The sequence below is a fragment of the Aedes aegypti genome, chromosome 2, assembly GCF_002204515.2.
Source record: "Aedes aegypti strain LVP_AGWG chromosome 2, AaegL5.0 Primary Assembly, whole genome shotgun sequence".
Classification (NCBI taxonomy): domain Eukaryota; kingdom Metazoa; phylum Arthropoda; class Insecta; order Diptera; family Culicidae; genus Aedes; species Aedes aegypti.
This window is the reverse complement of record NC_035108.1, coordinates 177545427-177560259: the sequence shown is the minus strand read 5'-3', so window position 1 is coordinate 177560259 and position 14833 is coordinate 177545427. Positions and strand designations below refer to the sequence as shown.

General features: G+C 36.5%; 1 protein-coding gene across 1 annotated transcript in view; it reads right to left on the bottom strand.

The window, feature by feature from the left end:
- LOC5574268 (larval cuticle protein A2B) overlaps positions 1-14833 on the bottom strand; it is a 47945-nt gene that overhangs the window by 21905 nt on the left and 11207 nt on the right. The window contains exon 2 of the mRNA XM_021843265.1: positions 12841-12937. Within this exon, the coding sequence (XP_021698957.1) occupies positions 12841-12937 (97 nt within the window). The remainder of the gene's footprint in view (positions 1-12840; positions 12938-14833) is intronic.

Genomic DNA, 14833 nt, shown 5'->3' with positions numbered 1-14833 from the left:
TCAACACGGTACATCAAAGTATAACAAAGTCTGATCAAAAATCGTAACGGTACGGATAAATATGTTTTTCAGATTTTAATTGTACGTTCCATCTGACTCATCAAGAATGTAGCATACCGAAGCCTCTTAAAAATAAGTCAATTTGTGCAGAACTGATAAGAGGTGCTTTTATGGAATGTTACGCCATCTACAAATTAATAGTTATGTCACTATCAATTTGTACATAGCGTAACATTTCTGGGAAGTACCACTGATCTGTTTTGTCCAGTAACAGACTTAAAATTGCTAAAAATTCAAAATTCACTTTTGATAGGGCAAAAATCAAATGATTGAATAACAGATTTTTATTTGCACTTGGAGCTTAGAATTTTCCCGGTACTTCCCACAAAAGTTTAATTTCTCGTGAAATCCCAGAATCCCAGGAAATTCTCAAACACGTCAAAATAATAAAACTTTATTTTTAAATCATACGTATTTTATGTATGTTTATTTCATACCAGTAAATTTGTATGGTTATTTAGCTTTTTTGTGAGTGATTTATTTATGTTTCTCAAAAAAAAAAACGTTATAAACGCTTGAAAGCTTTCAATAGCGTTTAAAACGTTTTTTTTTTGAAAATCATAAATAAATTACCCAGCGTTCATTGGAAAGTTTATAAGATGAAGCATTTTGTGGGCTTCGTGACAGTGTGGTGTGTTATCACACATTTAACCGCATCGCGTCAAGTGTGTGGGTTCGATTCCCGCTTCAGTCCGGAAAACTTTTCGTCAGGATCGTATACCGATTGTGCCACTGGGCGTTGCATGCTAGTCCTTTGATTAGTGTGGTGCTTCCTTCAAAGGGCAAATTGTCCACTGGAAGCATTACGGTAAGTGTCTTTTAAAAAAGTCTATGTGGAGGCCCTTCTTGACAAATCATATGAAGTTCAAATACTAGTTACCGACATTGGAATAATGCTTTCAAGCACTGCACTGAAGTAAATAGTTTATAGAAATACATGACCTTATGAAAATTCGTCCCAAGAAATTGGGTTGAGAATCATAAAATATGAAACCAACAGTTTTTGCGGCAACCTGGAATCGAAGCAAGAACCTTGAGATCGATAGGCCCGTGCGTACAGCTTGGTATTGAGTGAGGTTGAAACGATACATGAAGCGTTCGTATTACAATAATCGTTCACCATTCCAATCATCTTACATAAGGAAAAATATATGAATTTCGATAGACCGGTTCGCTTCGTTTAGAATAAAAATAAATCGAGTCTTACGTTGAAAAATTAGGACTATCATATCCAGCAAAAACATTTTAAGCCTACTCAGTAGATTCTTTGGAAAATCTCTTATTTAGTATAACATATAATTTTGCCGTTATACGCTTAATTGTCCCATGTTACTTTTTGTGCATTTTGACTTTTTGTCATCAAACTGTTTACTTTTACGTCTAGTTTTAGAAAACATTTACCAAAAAATAATTTTGTTTGCAAACTCAATGAAAAGCAAGCCAAGTCAATTTGTCCCATTGTTGAATTCCCACGCATATCTGTCTCACAACTGTATTTCTACGCATATTAACTGTCACACTATACAATTCGCAGTGCTGATCTCGAACAAAATATTCCGTACGCAGTTTTTAATTAGCAGTTGTTTGGGAAAATTGTTTTGAATATCTTCTTACGTTGGCTTTGCATCCCAAATGGAACACAGCCTGTTTTATGTGTATTATTGCGATGCATTCATCATTCATGCAAGCCAGATACTGTTTACCATCCGTTTTCCAAAGAATTTCAGTTGAATTTTCAGGATCGATCACAAAATTCTTCTAGTTTTTGGATTCGCGGTCATCAATAAAAAAAAATCACTGTAATTTTAGATACATCATGGGGAGTACTGAGGTAATCCCACTTGAAGAATCAGTAACTTTTCGTGAAGAAATTTTTCTCAATTCCCAGGGCATAGAGTATCTTCGTACCTGCCACATGATATACTAGAGTGGTTCAAAAAATCGTTTTTGCTCCACACCGCTCATTCGATTCTAGAGCAAATTCTGTGTGTCCTCCCAAAATTTGAGCTCATTTGGATGAAAACTGAGACTGCACAAGCCTTTTAAAGTTTGTATGGGAATTACTATGGGAAAAGCAAGCAATTCATTCAATCTGTCATAGTGTTTGCCCATGTGGTCTTGGGGATTAGAATTATGTTGATTCTGTGAGATACAATAATCAGCTACAACTTTGCCAAAGACCGTTTTCAAATCGGACGCCTCAGTAATTAGTTAGACAGAATTTGCTCTAGACAGAATTTGCTCTAGAATTGAATGAGCGGTGTGGAGCAAAAACTCTAATGATATACACATGCAAAAATGGCCAATCGGCAAAGAAAGCCCTCAGTTAATAACTGTGGAAGTGCTCATAAGAACAGCTGAGAAGCAGTTTTTGTTCCAGTTGGGACGCAACGCCAGAAAGAAGGGAAAAAATTCCCAAATCAAGGCTAAAGAATTCAAAGGGTAATTCAAACGTTTTTGGATGGTTTGATGACATGCCAGGTTGTCTTAGATACGCTGTTCTCCTGAGGAAGCTTCCATTATAATGGCGGTTCTGAGACTTATCTTGCGACACATCAAACTTCATGAATTTGCAAATTAGGTCAAAAGAAGAATAGTTCAAGAGGGTTTGGATGACCTGACCACATACTGGGTTATTCCTGATAACTGGTTCTTCGGTGCAAGAGGTAAATATGTTGACGGTTTTAAAACTTAATTTGCAACGTATCAAATATCATAATGTTGCAAACCAAGTCCAAAGAAATGTTAAATGTCAAATCGTGTGAAGATTTGTGTATTGAATTTTGAGTTAAATTTTTATTCCGCAGAATAACCTTGAATTCTCGGATGAGTTTTTATCAAGCCTTCAGCTGGGAGTGTCGATATAGGAGTTTATTACTTCTTATGAACTATCTTACTTACTCATCCACTTTTTCTTTCACTAGCTCATACATTTTCTCATTATCACACATATAGAAAACATTCCATCTCAAACTATAAAATCGCATTTCTGCACTTCCCCACACGTGGCTCCGTTCGGCACATGTCACTTGAGCCTTCATTAGGTGCTATAACATAGTCTTGAGGATATACGTCCTCTACATTCAGTACAATCTATACGTAAGAACGGTCATCTACAGCAATGCTTAGCACATAGATGGTCATCACTATCAATGGGACTGTGTTGCGTATAAATTCACCAAAAACCCCGTATTTCTAGGCATAACAGCTAAATTTACTTTTTTCCCATTATGCAAACTCTTGACTCTAATGAAACCGCTATTCTGTATACTGTTGTAAAGATTTATGTTTAATTTATCACACACCTAGTCAAAGCGAGGCCTAAATGTGTTAAAATCTTTAAACGCGTTTTTCTCGATAGCATATTTTGGAACATGGGACAATTATGCGTATAACGGCAGATCAGGAGTGCGTATAAACAAAATCTGAAACTAGGGAAGCGACTCTAATCAATTACGATTAAATTTGATTCGCAAAATACATAATTTCAACTAACTTCCTGAGCTAGCAATGGTTGTTTACATTTTTTACTATAGTAAGAAGATTTTTAAACATTTATTTCATTCTCAGCATGAAATTTTGTAGCAAAATTTGAATAATCTGCATATTCTGAGAAAATCTGAAATAACTCAAAAAATGTGTTACGCAGCCATAAAATCACTCAACGATTGACGTCTCGGAAAAATCGATAAAATTTGACAGTACAACTAGTAAATAAAATCATCCATGTTGTGTTGTGCTTCGTGTTAGGGTAACCAATATATTTTGGACCCCTATATATTTTGGACCCCCTGGGCCATTTTCCGGCAAATTTCCCTGTTTAAATCGAAAGACCAACTTAATTCGCATGCCGTTTGGAAAGATAGGACTATTCCGCACTTGCATCAACCGTTTGTACATAGAAAATGTGTTTATTTTATCTGAAATTAATTTAATTTAATCGGTTCATCTATGCGACCGTTACAACCAAGGTTACAACACGTTACACACAGAAATTGAAGCCGTCAGAAATTTTTCAAATGTAAACAAAAACTTTTTTCAAATTTCTGAACCAAAGGCGTAGAATTTCTTCGGTTTTCCATTGTCAATCGATTGATTAGACTATGGGTAAGCATATTATACAACCAGTGTCGTGGACTTTGTCGCTAAACGATAAAAAAATGCCGGGGGTCCAAAATATATACTTTGAGGGTCCAAAATGTATTGGTGTGTCCAAAATAATGAAAAACAGTGCTTCACAATTCAATTATTTTCGACGTTTTCTGGACCTTACATGACCGTATGGGCATTTTTGTCTTGTAAAGGAAGTTTTTCTCTACATTTTGGCATGTTCTTTGACTTGGTTATGCTGTGCAATTAATTAATTGGGACAAAAAACTAAAATCACTTCCTTAGGAGGTCCAAAATACGACCGTTACCCTATTATCTCTCACAAGTTCTAAAGACGATCCCAAAAATTAACAACATGGAAAATTTCTGACAAGAAATCAAAAAAAGTTGGCGTCGTGCCGCACATAATCAAAACGGTGCTCCAAAACATCAACTATATCCACGAAGGCTTAGCCTTAATAGATGATGATGCTTTCCAAGCAATTGAAACCGATGTCAGAAGATTTCCCGAATGCTCCGGAAAAACTGAGCAAGAATGGCGAGAAATGCAGCAGCTGCACTAGCACGGTAATATCAATACCATTAAGTTTTCTGGCGAAGAGAGCAGCAAGCTCAAAATTATTGCTATGGCTGTAAAAGAACACGGCATAACAACATTTTGCAAATTAATGATAAAAGACGAAGCTCAGAAGTCCGGATGCGCTGAACAATCCACCTCAAGTGCCTCATATCAAGCCCTGGTAGTCAAGAAAAGTGAGCTTCGTGGCCGAGTGGTTAGTGTCGCCAGGCAGTAATCGCTTTGTGTCATGGGGTGTGGGTTCGATTCCCGCTTCAGCCGTTGAAACTTTTCGTCATGAATGTTCCTCGGCTGTGCCACTGGAGCATGCTTGTCCGTTGTCTAGTGTTAAGTTACAGTCTGTGCAGCTAAATGGCTGAAGACGGTGTCCGTGTCTTTTAAAACAATTGTGTTTTTTTTTTTGAAAAAAAGTATTTATATTCTATTCTAGATGTTGTCAATATCTAATTTACTTATTTCGCAATTTGACAGGTACTGCGCAGGAAATATGTCTTGGCTGCAGAACTTGTCACGCATGAACATCATTACATCCAGTGACAGCGAAGGATTAAAAGCTTCGGTACCATGCCCGTTCTGTAGCACGAAGATTCTCATTCGATCGGAACATACTGGAACATGAAAAGTATCCAATTTTTCGACACACGTCCGTTCCAAGCATTTAACGGACCCTTGCACCACTGCTAGCTTTCGTAAAATCATATTGAAACGGCCATACTGTGCGGATAATTCAGAAAAAAACATCATGCATGAGGAATGGTTAGAGTCTTACGATAATTCTAAGCCCGATGAATTTGAAGATGTGCGGTGGGATCAGTCATGATAGAGAGTATGAAATTAAAATCTTTGTTTGGAAAAACATATCGTCGAAAAGATAAACATTCTATCAACAACTATTTGATTACGAAAAATATCAAATCAACATCCAAAAAAAATATAATTTGTGATATAGTTAGGTCATTGATTAGAATGATTTGAAAAGTAAATTGTGCGATAGTTTTTGGTTGAAAATGGATGGTAAATTCTTTTCTATTAGAACTATCCGTGAAATGTTCCTGGGATTGGAAACTTTATTTGCACTAATCTTAATAAGTTTCTTTCAAACCTTAAGGTTGATTCCAAATAAGGAAAAAAATGTACCAAAAGTTTGGCTGCAGAGAATTTGGTAAAAAAAATATTAGTATGTGTCTGCCTCAGAACGTTTTTCGAAAAACTTGATCGTTCAGCATTTTCTGATAAAAATATCAAATTTAATCAATAACCTAGTACATTATTTCATTTTTAGACAATCAGAATCAATGTGCCATATTATGTTTGAAACTTGAATTTAAATGTAAAGATTAGTACTAAGATTTTTATGACTCCTCCCACCTTCTGTGTATCTTCCCTGTTTTTACGGGTCTATTTTGTAAATCGAGCGGATTCATGTGACTCGTTTGTAATCCAGTCACATAGAGTGACAACTGTCGATAAACTCGAGTGACAGAGCTGAGTCGAGCGAAATTTTTGGTCGACAGTGACTCCAGTCGAGTCGTTTTTGATCGACTCGACTTATAAAATAGGACCCTTAATGTATTGAAAATGATTGTATGTTTGTAGATACATTAGTAAACTGCATATAATAGTAATTTCAATGGTACTACAGTCCATCAGCTCTATATCAGTATGTTCAGGGATGAAAAATCCCAAAACATAACCGCATGGTTCATGCAGGACTTCTTGCCAGTGATGCATTTGAACACGTTCAGTTCGCGTTCCAGTTCAATTATTTGAACGGAGTGATCAAGTAGGCTTGCTCATTGTACAGTTCAAAAATTTGAACGCTAGAGAGCAGAAAATTGAACGCAGATGGTTTTGACAGATTTCACGGCATCTGAACGTGCCAAAGTTGTTTTGAAGGTGCTCAAAGCTAGAAATGCTATGTTTATTATAATTGAATGGAACTCATCATCAATTTAAGAAATATTTTCCAGGTACCGTTTTGACTCATATTCCGAACACTTAAGGCCAACCGTGATTTCAAATGCATCTGATAGGCATAAATTAGCTGGTATTTGTGAATATTTGAATTTCTTCACAAAGTCTAACTGTTAGCTATTGGGTTTGTTGATAAAATGGTTAGGTTAAACTAGTTTAGTATTGTTTTTACGTAAAAGTATGGAACAACATTTTGTTTCAAATGCCGAACACTGTGTTCATTCTGTCTCATATTCCGAACAACTTGATTCAAATTCCGAACAGCACAAATAAATCGTATTCAAATGAATAACTTCGCAAATAATTTCGTCTGAGCTAGTTCTACTGGTCTCGAACTAGAGAATCATCACTACTACTGAGGTTTAAAACAGATTGGTAGACGTTAAAATTGAATTGCAATTGACTACTATTTCCTGATTAGTTGATGACATATTTCAGCGAAACATTTCAACCAAACCGCCATACAAAAACCGAGTGTTCGGAATATGAGTCTGTTCGGAATTGGAGACAAAACGGTATAAACCTAAACCCATGCTTTGATTACCGTTGTAATGAATAGCATTCTGAACGGGCCGTTCAAGAGCAACGACTGACTCTGGCTCGAGAGTTCAATGTTTACTGCGTTCTCGTTCAAAATTTGAACGCGCTCCGTTCATTTTTGGCTCGCGTTCAGTTCAAAATGCATCACTGCTTCTTGCATACTATTATATTTAAAGAGTACTATTCTGAATATAAGATCGGACATACATATGGATTATGCACTTTCAGCTTATTAATCTTATGCTGCGTCGTATATTTTAACAAATTGCTAACAAGATCTTTGACGAGCACCTTCTTCTTAATTTTTTCGTGCATAATATTAAGATCCTTTAATTTCATGAACCTATACTTTGATTTTGGAAATTGTTAGAGACAAAATTTTCTGGAGACTGCAGAACCATTGAAGAATCCCAACAGAGGCTGCAGCAAACCCTGGACTGCAGGTTAATAATCAGAACTCCAAGTCTGAAAGACTTCCTGCAAGACCAGGTGTTCTTCAAGGTAGCATTTTTGACCAATATTGTACAATATTTTCACATCTGACTTATGTGAGTTACCACCTCAGGGACGTCAAAAAACTTTGTTTGCGGATGACACAGGCCTCTCTGTCAAAAGACGAAACCTGTGTGTCAAAAAAGTTTGGATATATTTTCTTCATACTTGCAAAAATGGAAGATGCTAATGCTTCTAAAACTCAACTTATTATTGTTCCCACATAAACCAAAAAATAACATTGAGGGCATTCAAAACAAATGTAATAACTATATGTTAGAACAAGCATTTGATCTCCAAACAGATTTTCAGGCCGCAACTATGAAAAATCTGGGAACCACTACTCGAAGACATACAGGACGATGATGTAATATTGTTTCATTTCAACTTAAACTATATTTGTTATTGAAGCACGTCCAATTAAAACACTGAGTTTTTATTAGTTGCATTTTTCCATTCATTATACCACCTGTGGTGACGCTCAATGCATACAGCAAAGATAATATCTTTCTATCCGTGGCCAGCAGAGGCCACAAAATCCAACATTACATGCAAATTACACCGCTACGTGTAGTTGCAGTCACCTCTGCTTCATTGCAGGTCTTAAACCACACCACTGCAAAAATGACAAACACAACGCACCCCTATCCACCCACCCAAGGGCGCCAAAGCGAAACAATCGCTTGTTAGGTGACTCTCATCCGCTTCATTTACTTATCTTCTCAGACGGTACCTAACTTACGCTACCAACGGCGGCGGTGTCCAAGACACAATCATGTGTAGATTGACGGTAGCACAATCTACACAATCATGTGTAGATTCACCGAGCCAAGCGAGCCCACTACAAGACGAGTGTGAATAGTGATTATATGAGAAGAGCGAACACGGAGTTGCGACGCACAATGGGACCATTTCAGAAAAAAGGCGACGAAAACCCCCTAGATGTCTCAGATGGCGTTTTGGTGCTTCGGTGTTTTCCTAGAAAATGTTAAGAAGGTTCTTCTATAAGAGTGCGCATCGTATCTTCGTGCTGTGCGTACACGAATTCTCTCTGCTCGTGGCAGTTTTTTAAAACTACCTTAAGCAATAAATCAGTACTTCTCAGTGCTACAAAAGCAGTACTTTTCAGTGCTAAAATAAAAAAGAACGGTACGGATTTTTCGTTGGACCCGTTAGTGAAAGCTAGCGGTGGTAATCCTTCTTGGACACCGTCTTGGGAAAAAACCTCTAAGAAGGTCACGTCTTCTTTCGTTGATTCACTAAACATGGTTGCAACTACAAACAATAGCAAGGGTGAATCTCTGAATTCACAACTTCCTTCCAAAAAAGTTACCAAACGTGGCAAGAATGGAAGGGAGGACGTTTCTCCGGAATGCGCGCTTTTTTCCAAGGGTGAAATGAATAATGTTGATAATTGCATCGAAGTGAACAATCAGTTCGATTTTCTAGACAAATTTTCCGAACACCAAATCGAAGCAGCCTCTAGCCCAGGCTCTTTGTTTCAAGTGAGTGTCGCCTATCGTGGTCAGTTATTCCGAATTTTGGGGATTTAGGCAGGAGATCTTGAACTCCATTAGGGAAATCAAGGTTTCTTAAGTTCACTTTAACAAAAAGATCTAAATAATATTAAAGCTTAAGAAAAAGCTAGATTTATGTTCGATGTTCGTGTGACATGGGAACAATAAGAGAAACCTGGAGGAAATTACCAGAACCCCACTCAGTGCCGTCGGTGCCAAAAGTGGGGTCATGGCGCATGGATGCTAAATGCATGATTTGCGGAGGTTCTTCTCACGCTAAGGACGTCTGTCCTGTGATGGAAGATACCGACAAGTTCATATGCGCGAATTGCGGGGGCAACCATAAGTCAAATTTTTGGGCTTGCCCTTCGCGTAGGCGAGTCGTTGAGGCTCGTGCCAGGCAGATGAACGATAATGCCCGTTACGATAACGGTCGTTTTCGAAATTTGCCTGGTAGAGTTTCGAGCATTGCTCATTTTAAGTTAACGATTGCTTGATTAAGAATCATATCAATCAGGAAGATTATAGTCATCTCATTCATAAACTAATTTTAATCCGTCGGGTAGCCGTTCGAATCTCTTAATTTCGAATGTATCTACCCAAGGAAAATCCTTTACCAATATCATAGCAGGTAATTTTAACTCCTCCCCTTTTCATACTACGAGTACCCGTTCTAATTGTTTCAAATAAAATGGAAAAAACCCTACCGCCAAAGGAAACTTCTACTCCACCTCTTCGTCTACTGAAAATTCTAACGGTAAATCATCAGATAATGTATCCACTTCAAGTGATATGTCTGCCTCTGATTTTAATTTTCTAACTGAACAATTGAATCTAATGATTGATGCAATGTTCAAACCCACCAATATGACTGAAGCAGTCCAAGTTGGTGTTTAAATTACTAATTAAATTGTTATTGGATTACTTTTTTCTAATGAATCCAATGAATAATAACTTAAATATTTTAAATTGGAATGCTCGTTCTTTGAATGGTAAAGCGGACGAGCTGTCTAATTTTCTTACAGCTAATATATCAGTTATTACTGAAACCTATTTATAACCTGGATCCTAACTAAGAAAATACCCTAACTTTTTTGTTTCTCGTAATGATCGACTTGATGGGGCATGTGGGGTGGGGGTAGCAATCATCATTCATATGCGTATAAAACATCAACTGTTTTCCTCATTTGACACTAAAGTTTTTGAAACTTTTTATGTTTCTGTTGAAACACAGCTTGGTAAATATACTTTCAGCTCGAAGATTTATTATCATACTTTCATAGCTGCCTACCTGTCATTTTAATGTTTTGGGAAGCAAGTTAATTTGGCTCGCAATAGGGCATTTTTTTTTTGTCATTGGTGACTTTAATGCCAAACATCGGTCATGGAATAAATCACAAAGTAATTCCAATGGCAGAATTTTATTGGATGAGTGCTCCTCAGGATATTTCTCAATTCAATATTCTGATTGCCCTACATGATTTTCTTCTTCTAGAAATCCATCTACGATTGATTTGGTCTTAATCGACTCTATTCACCTTTGTAGCCAACTAATTACTCATGCTAATTTTGTTTCTGATCATGTCCCTGTTACGTTTCAAATACCCCATAAAGCGATTCTCAATCCTATTTTCGAGTTGACTGGAATCCATATGAAACATATGTTGATATGTTTGAGGTTATGGCTTTCAGTCTTAAATAAAACTCAAAAACGGATTTTTGCTTACATCCGACGTTTCGGACACATGTATTGTGCCTTTTTCAAGGATTAGCTGTGTTCCGTTTTATCGTTTGCCCACAGCATAGGCAACATTTGTCCAACAGCATAAAACGAATTCCCCGTTCGGGTACTATACGGGAGTAGAAATCCGAAAACGATCCGGGTCGCAGAACTGAAAACGCAGTTGCCTGTTTTGGCGCCACTTTTAGAGTAAAACCGGGGTAAGTGGGGCGTTTCGTCATAGCTCAACTAGGAAAAGTTTTTCATGGGGGTATTCTTCTAGAAAGTTGAAGATACAATGACAAGGAATGTATTTAGTACTAAACATATTGTTATTTTTATTACCATGTGATTCATGTAACAGTTGTCAGTTCAGCGCCATTTTCAACTTGCATGACAAATTGTAACACGTTTCACGGCTAGCATTGACTCGCAAAAAATATATGTGTTTTAAATCGAATTTCTATCAGTAAGCTATAATTTTTAGTATTATTACAAGCTGCTAACGATAAACCAGTATTTTGTTTTCATTTTATATGAAATTTTCGATGGTCTACCTAACCCCAAAATATCTTTGTACCTGGGGTAAGTGGGACCTATCAAAACAAAAACCAGAATCAAAACTTTTCGTACACGTTTCATACATTTTGCTAGACATTAGCACTAAAACATTCAAACAAATGATTTTTATCAAAAAAGATCACATTCAAATTACGTAATTGCATAAGAGGGAGAAGAAAAGTGTTATTATTCTTTATTTTTTCATTATTTTTTTATTTTTGCAATACGACTTCAAAATTGAACAAACACACAGCTGAAATTTGAAATGCATCATATGAACGATTACTTTTCTATGTTATTTAATTTTTTTTTGTTATTTCTACCAAATTAAGCAGTGATGGAAAATAATTCCATCCCATAAGGTGGTTTTCTGCCATGCATATAAATAATAACAAAACATATTTATAATTTCGTCAATTATTGATTGTTTATGTGCTACATTTAAATTAACAACTTATGAATGATATATTTTGAACATGTTTAATTCCTCTTTAAGCTTTTATTGAGGAATTTTCAGTTAATATTAAATGTGAGGTGACATACTATTAAATAAAGGGTTTCTTCCTAAAACGTTACGTATTTTATGGTTGATCCCTTTTGTACATCAAATATGTACTTAAAATTAAAAATCTATGACTTATCAATCCTATTATTGTAATCGTTGACTTACTGATGTGGATTGACGCATGAAACTGGATGTGTCCCACTTGCCCCGCTTAGCGAGGTAAATGCGCCAAATGGCCCACTCTAAAGCTTTCTTCCAAGGTTTTCACAATTTCCAAATTATTCGATCAGTTTCATGCACACACCAGCAAATATGTTGCCAAAATGTGATTGAGTTGTTCGATTTGAAAAATATTGACATTTGAAAATTTTATTGAACAATTTGTTTGAACTATCGTTTTTTTCATTCCCACTTGCCCCGCGGTACCTTATCCCATTGTGCGACGGCGGTGTGGTATCTAATCTTGTTATAAATTGAAATAAATTGCCATGCATTAGCAGGGCGCAGTCGTCGCGGTGGTTGTCGGCGGTGTGAGAAGTAAGTTGCAAGTTTTTGCGCGCGCGAATGCCGCACTTACAGGTGCGCCATAAAGAAGATTACCCTCTATTGTTGGACAAAAAAAGACGGAGCCGTGTGAACTATGGAACTGGAGCAGTTTTGTATACCGTTTTGTCGGACGTTGAAATAAACAAATAAGTTAAGGACGGTGTACTTGCCTAATTCTTTTTTAACGCAGATAATCATTGCTGCAGTAAAGCGTGCAGTAGTCTTTAGTTTAACGTACCTTTAACAACATCACCGTCTCGTGTTTCGTGTTGGGATTTGACGTCGCCAGTGCTGTGGTCTGCTACTCCATAGTTGAAGGCATACTTGGGGTGATCCTGATTAGGTGATACACAGAAAAAGAGCAACATATTAGCAAATGAGATTATCCACACTCCACACCGTTGATGATACGTGTGCGTTAACTGTGATTTATTAGCATGTCGTAAACCACCGCTGCTTGTTGTGCCGCTTTCTGGCGATTGATTTGACTGATTCCTACTTGATGCAATCCCTTGTATAACCATGTTTATGGCCATATTTGATGAATGTTATCCATTTCACAGCGTTCACGATTTAGTTTTCGAATCGGATGTTTATTTTTGTTCTATTATAAGAGAGTTGATACAAAGCTGATTGGATTCGCTTTCATTTACTGTACTATCGTGTGATCGTTTCAATATAACAGTGAATTTTTTTTTATAGAATTGTTAGGTTTGACTATTATTCAACTAAATACTGTCACAGGAACTCCAGATGACATTCCAGAAACATTTTCAGATAGGACTTTATTTATGCGATTTGAGGTATTAAAGCATTAAGAGCAAAATAATCAGCACTGTATTAATATGTGAAAGTTAAATTCTAGAGGTACATTTGAAATAAAAAAATGCATCTAATGAAAATCATGAACATGATATGATCAGGGCAGATTGCGAAAGTAGAATAGATTTTTAAAAAGCCATTCAAATTTTTTTTTTCAAAAATTTTGTTTAAACACCTTAAAATAACAATTGGAAGCAGTGTTTCCCGAAGTGGACGAATTTGCCCCCTGGGGGCGATTTTCAGATCCATGGGGTCGAAAATAAACGTAACCAATTTTGGGAGATGAAAACAACAGGAAGGGGGCGAAAATTATTAAAACGTGTAAATGTTTAAGTGTGATTTGTTGGTAATATGAACTTCCCCAACCAATTTATAAATTGATTACCAACACATGTGTAGAGATATCTATCTTCTTCTAAGTTCTTCTATAATATCAAGCTCAGAATTACCATGGCTTTTATACTTCACAATATGGTGAAAAGAGCTCCATCTATCCATCGTTATGAGTAATTTATTTCTTTCGGAAGTCAACTATGTTTACGAGGAGGAGTCACGAGGCGAAAAATCATAGGAAGAAGACAATATTGTTTGTGCAAATTCTAAGCGTGATATTATGGAAGAACTTTTGTTGTGTTTGAAATTCATTTATTGATTTATTATTCAACATGAGCTTTTCTCTACAGTAGCCACTGCGGAGTCCTTTCATACTTGAGTAAAACAGTCTCAAATATGTTAACAGTACATTGTGTGATTCATCGTCAGCATTTAGTGGTCCGTTGTTTAAGTGAAAGACTTAATTGTCTTCACTCTTTGGGAAACTTTGTCAAGAAAATGATGAAACCTTCAGCCGATTATTGCTACACTTCGATGGCTGTCCAGAAGGAATTATGCGATTTTGTTTATCTTTTCGATTCAGTTTTTGAATTTTTGAACGATTAAGAAAAAATAACTCCAAAAATCACGAACAGATATAGCATATTTCACGGAGCTGTTTTCTAAATTCAACAATATGATTAACAAAATTTGGGCTGGTAATAATTTCGTTACTTTCATTGCTCAAAATTCATCAAACGACCCAAGTTAATGACAGTTGTATTCAAACTTTCTGCGGTCATCTTAATCTGTTACGTCAGAGTTTCAAACAACGCTTTACGGGTGTTCTCGAATCAGAAAGACCAAATTGGATCAATGATCCATTCGAATCATTTGAAGGTAACGAAATCAGCCTTCAAAAGGAATTGAGAGAATTGAGCTCCAATGAAGAACTTAAGCCTAAGTATAAAATGGGATTACCATAGTTTTTGGATGCAGGAAAAAAAATCAAAGTTTGTATCCTGTACTCTGGAAAAAGGCGCAACAATTTTTGATTGCGTTTCCATCGTCTTACCTAATTAAGCGAGGATTCAGTG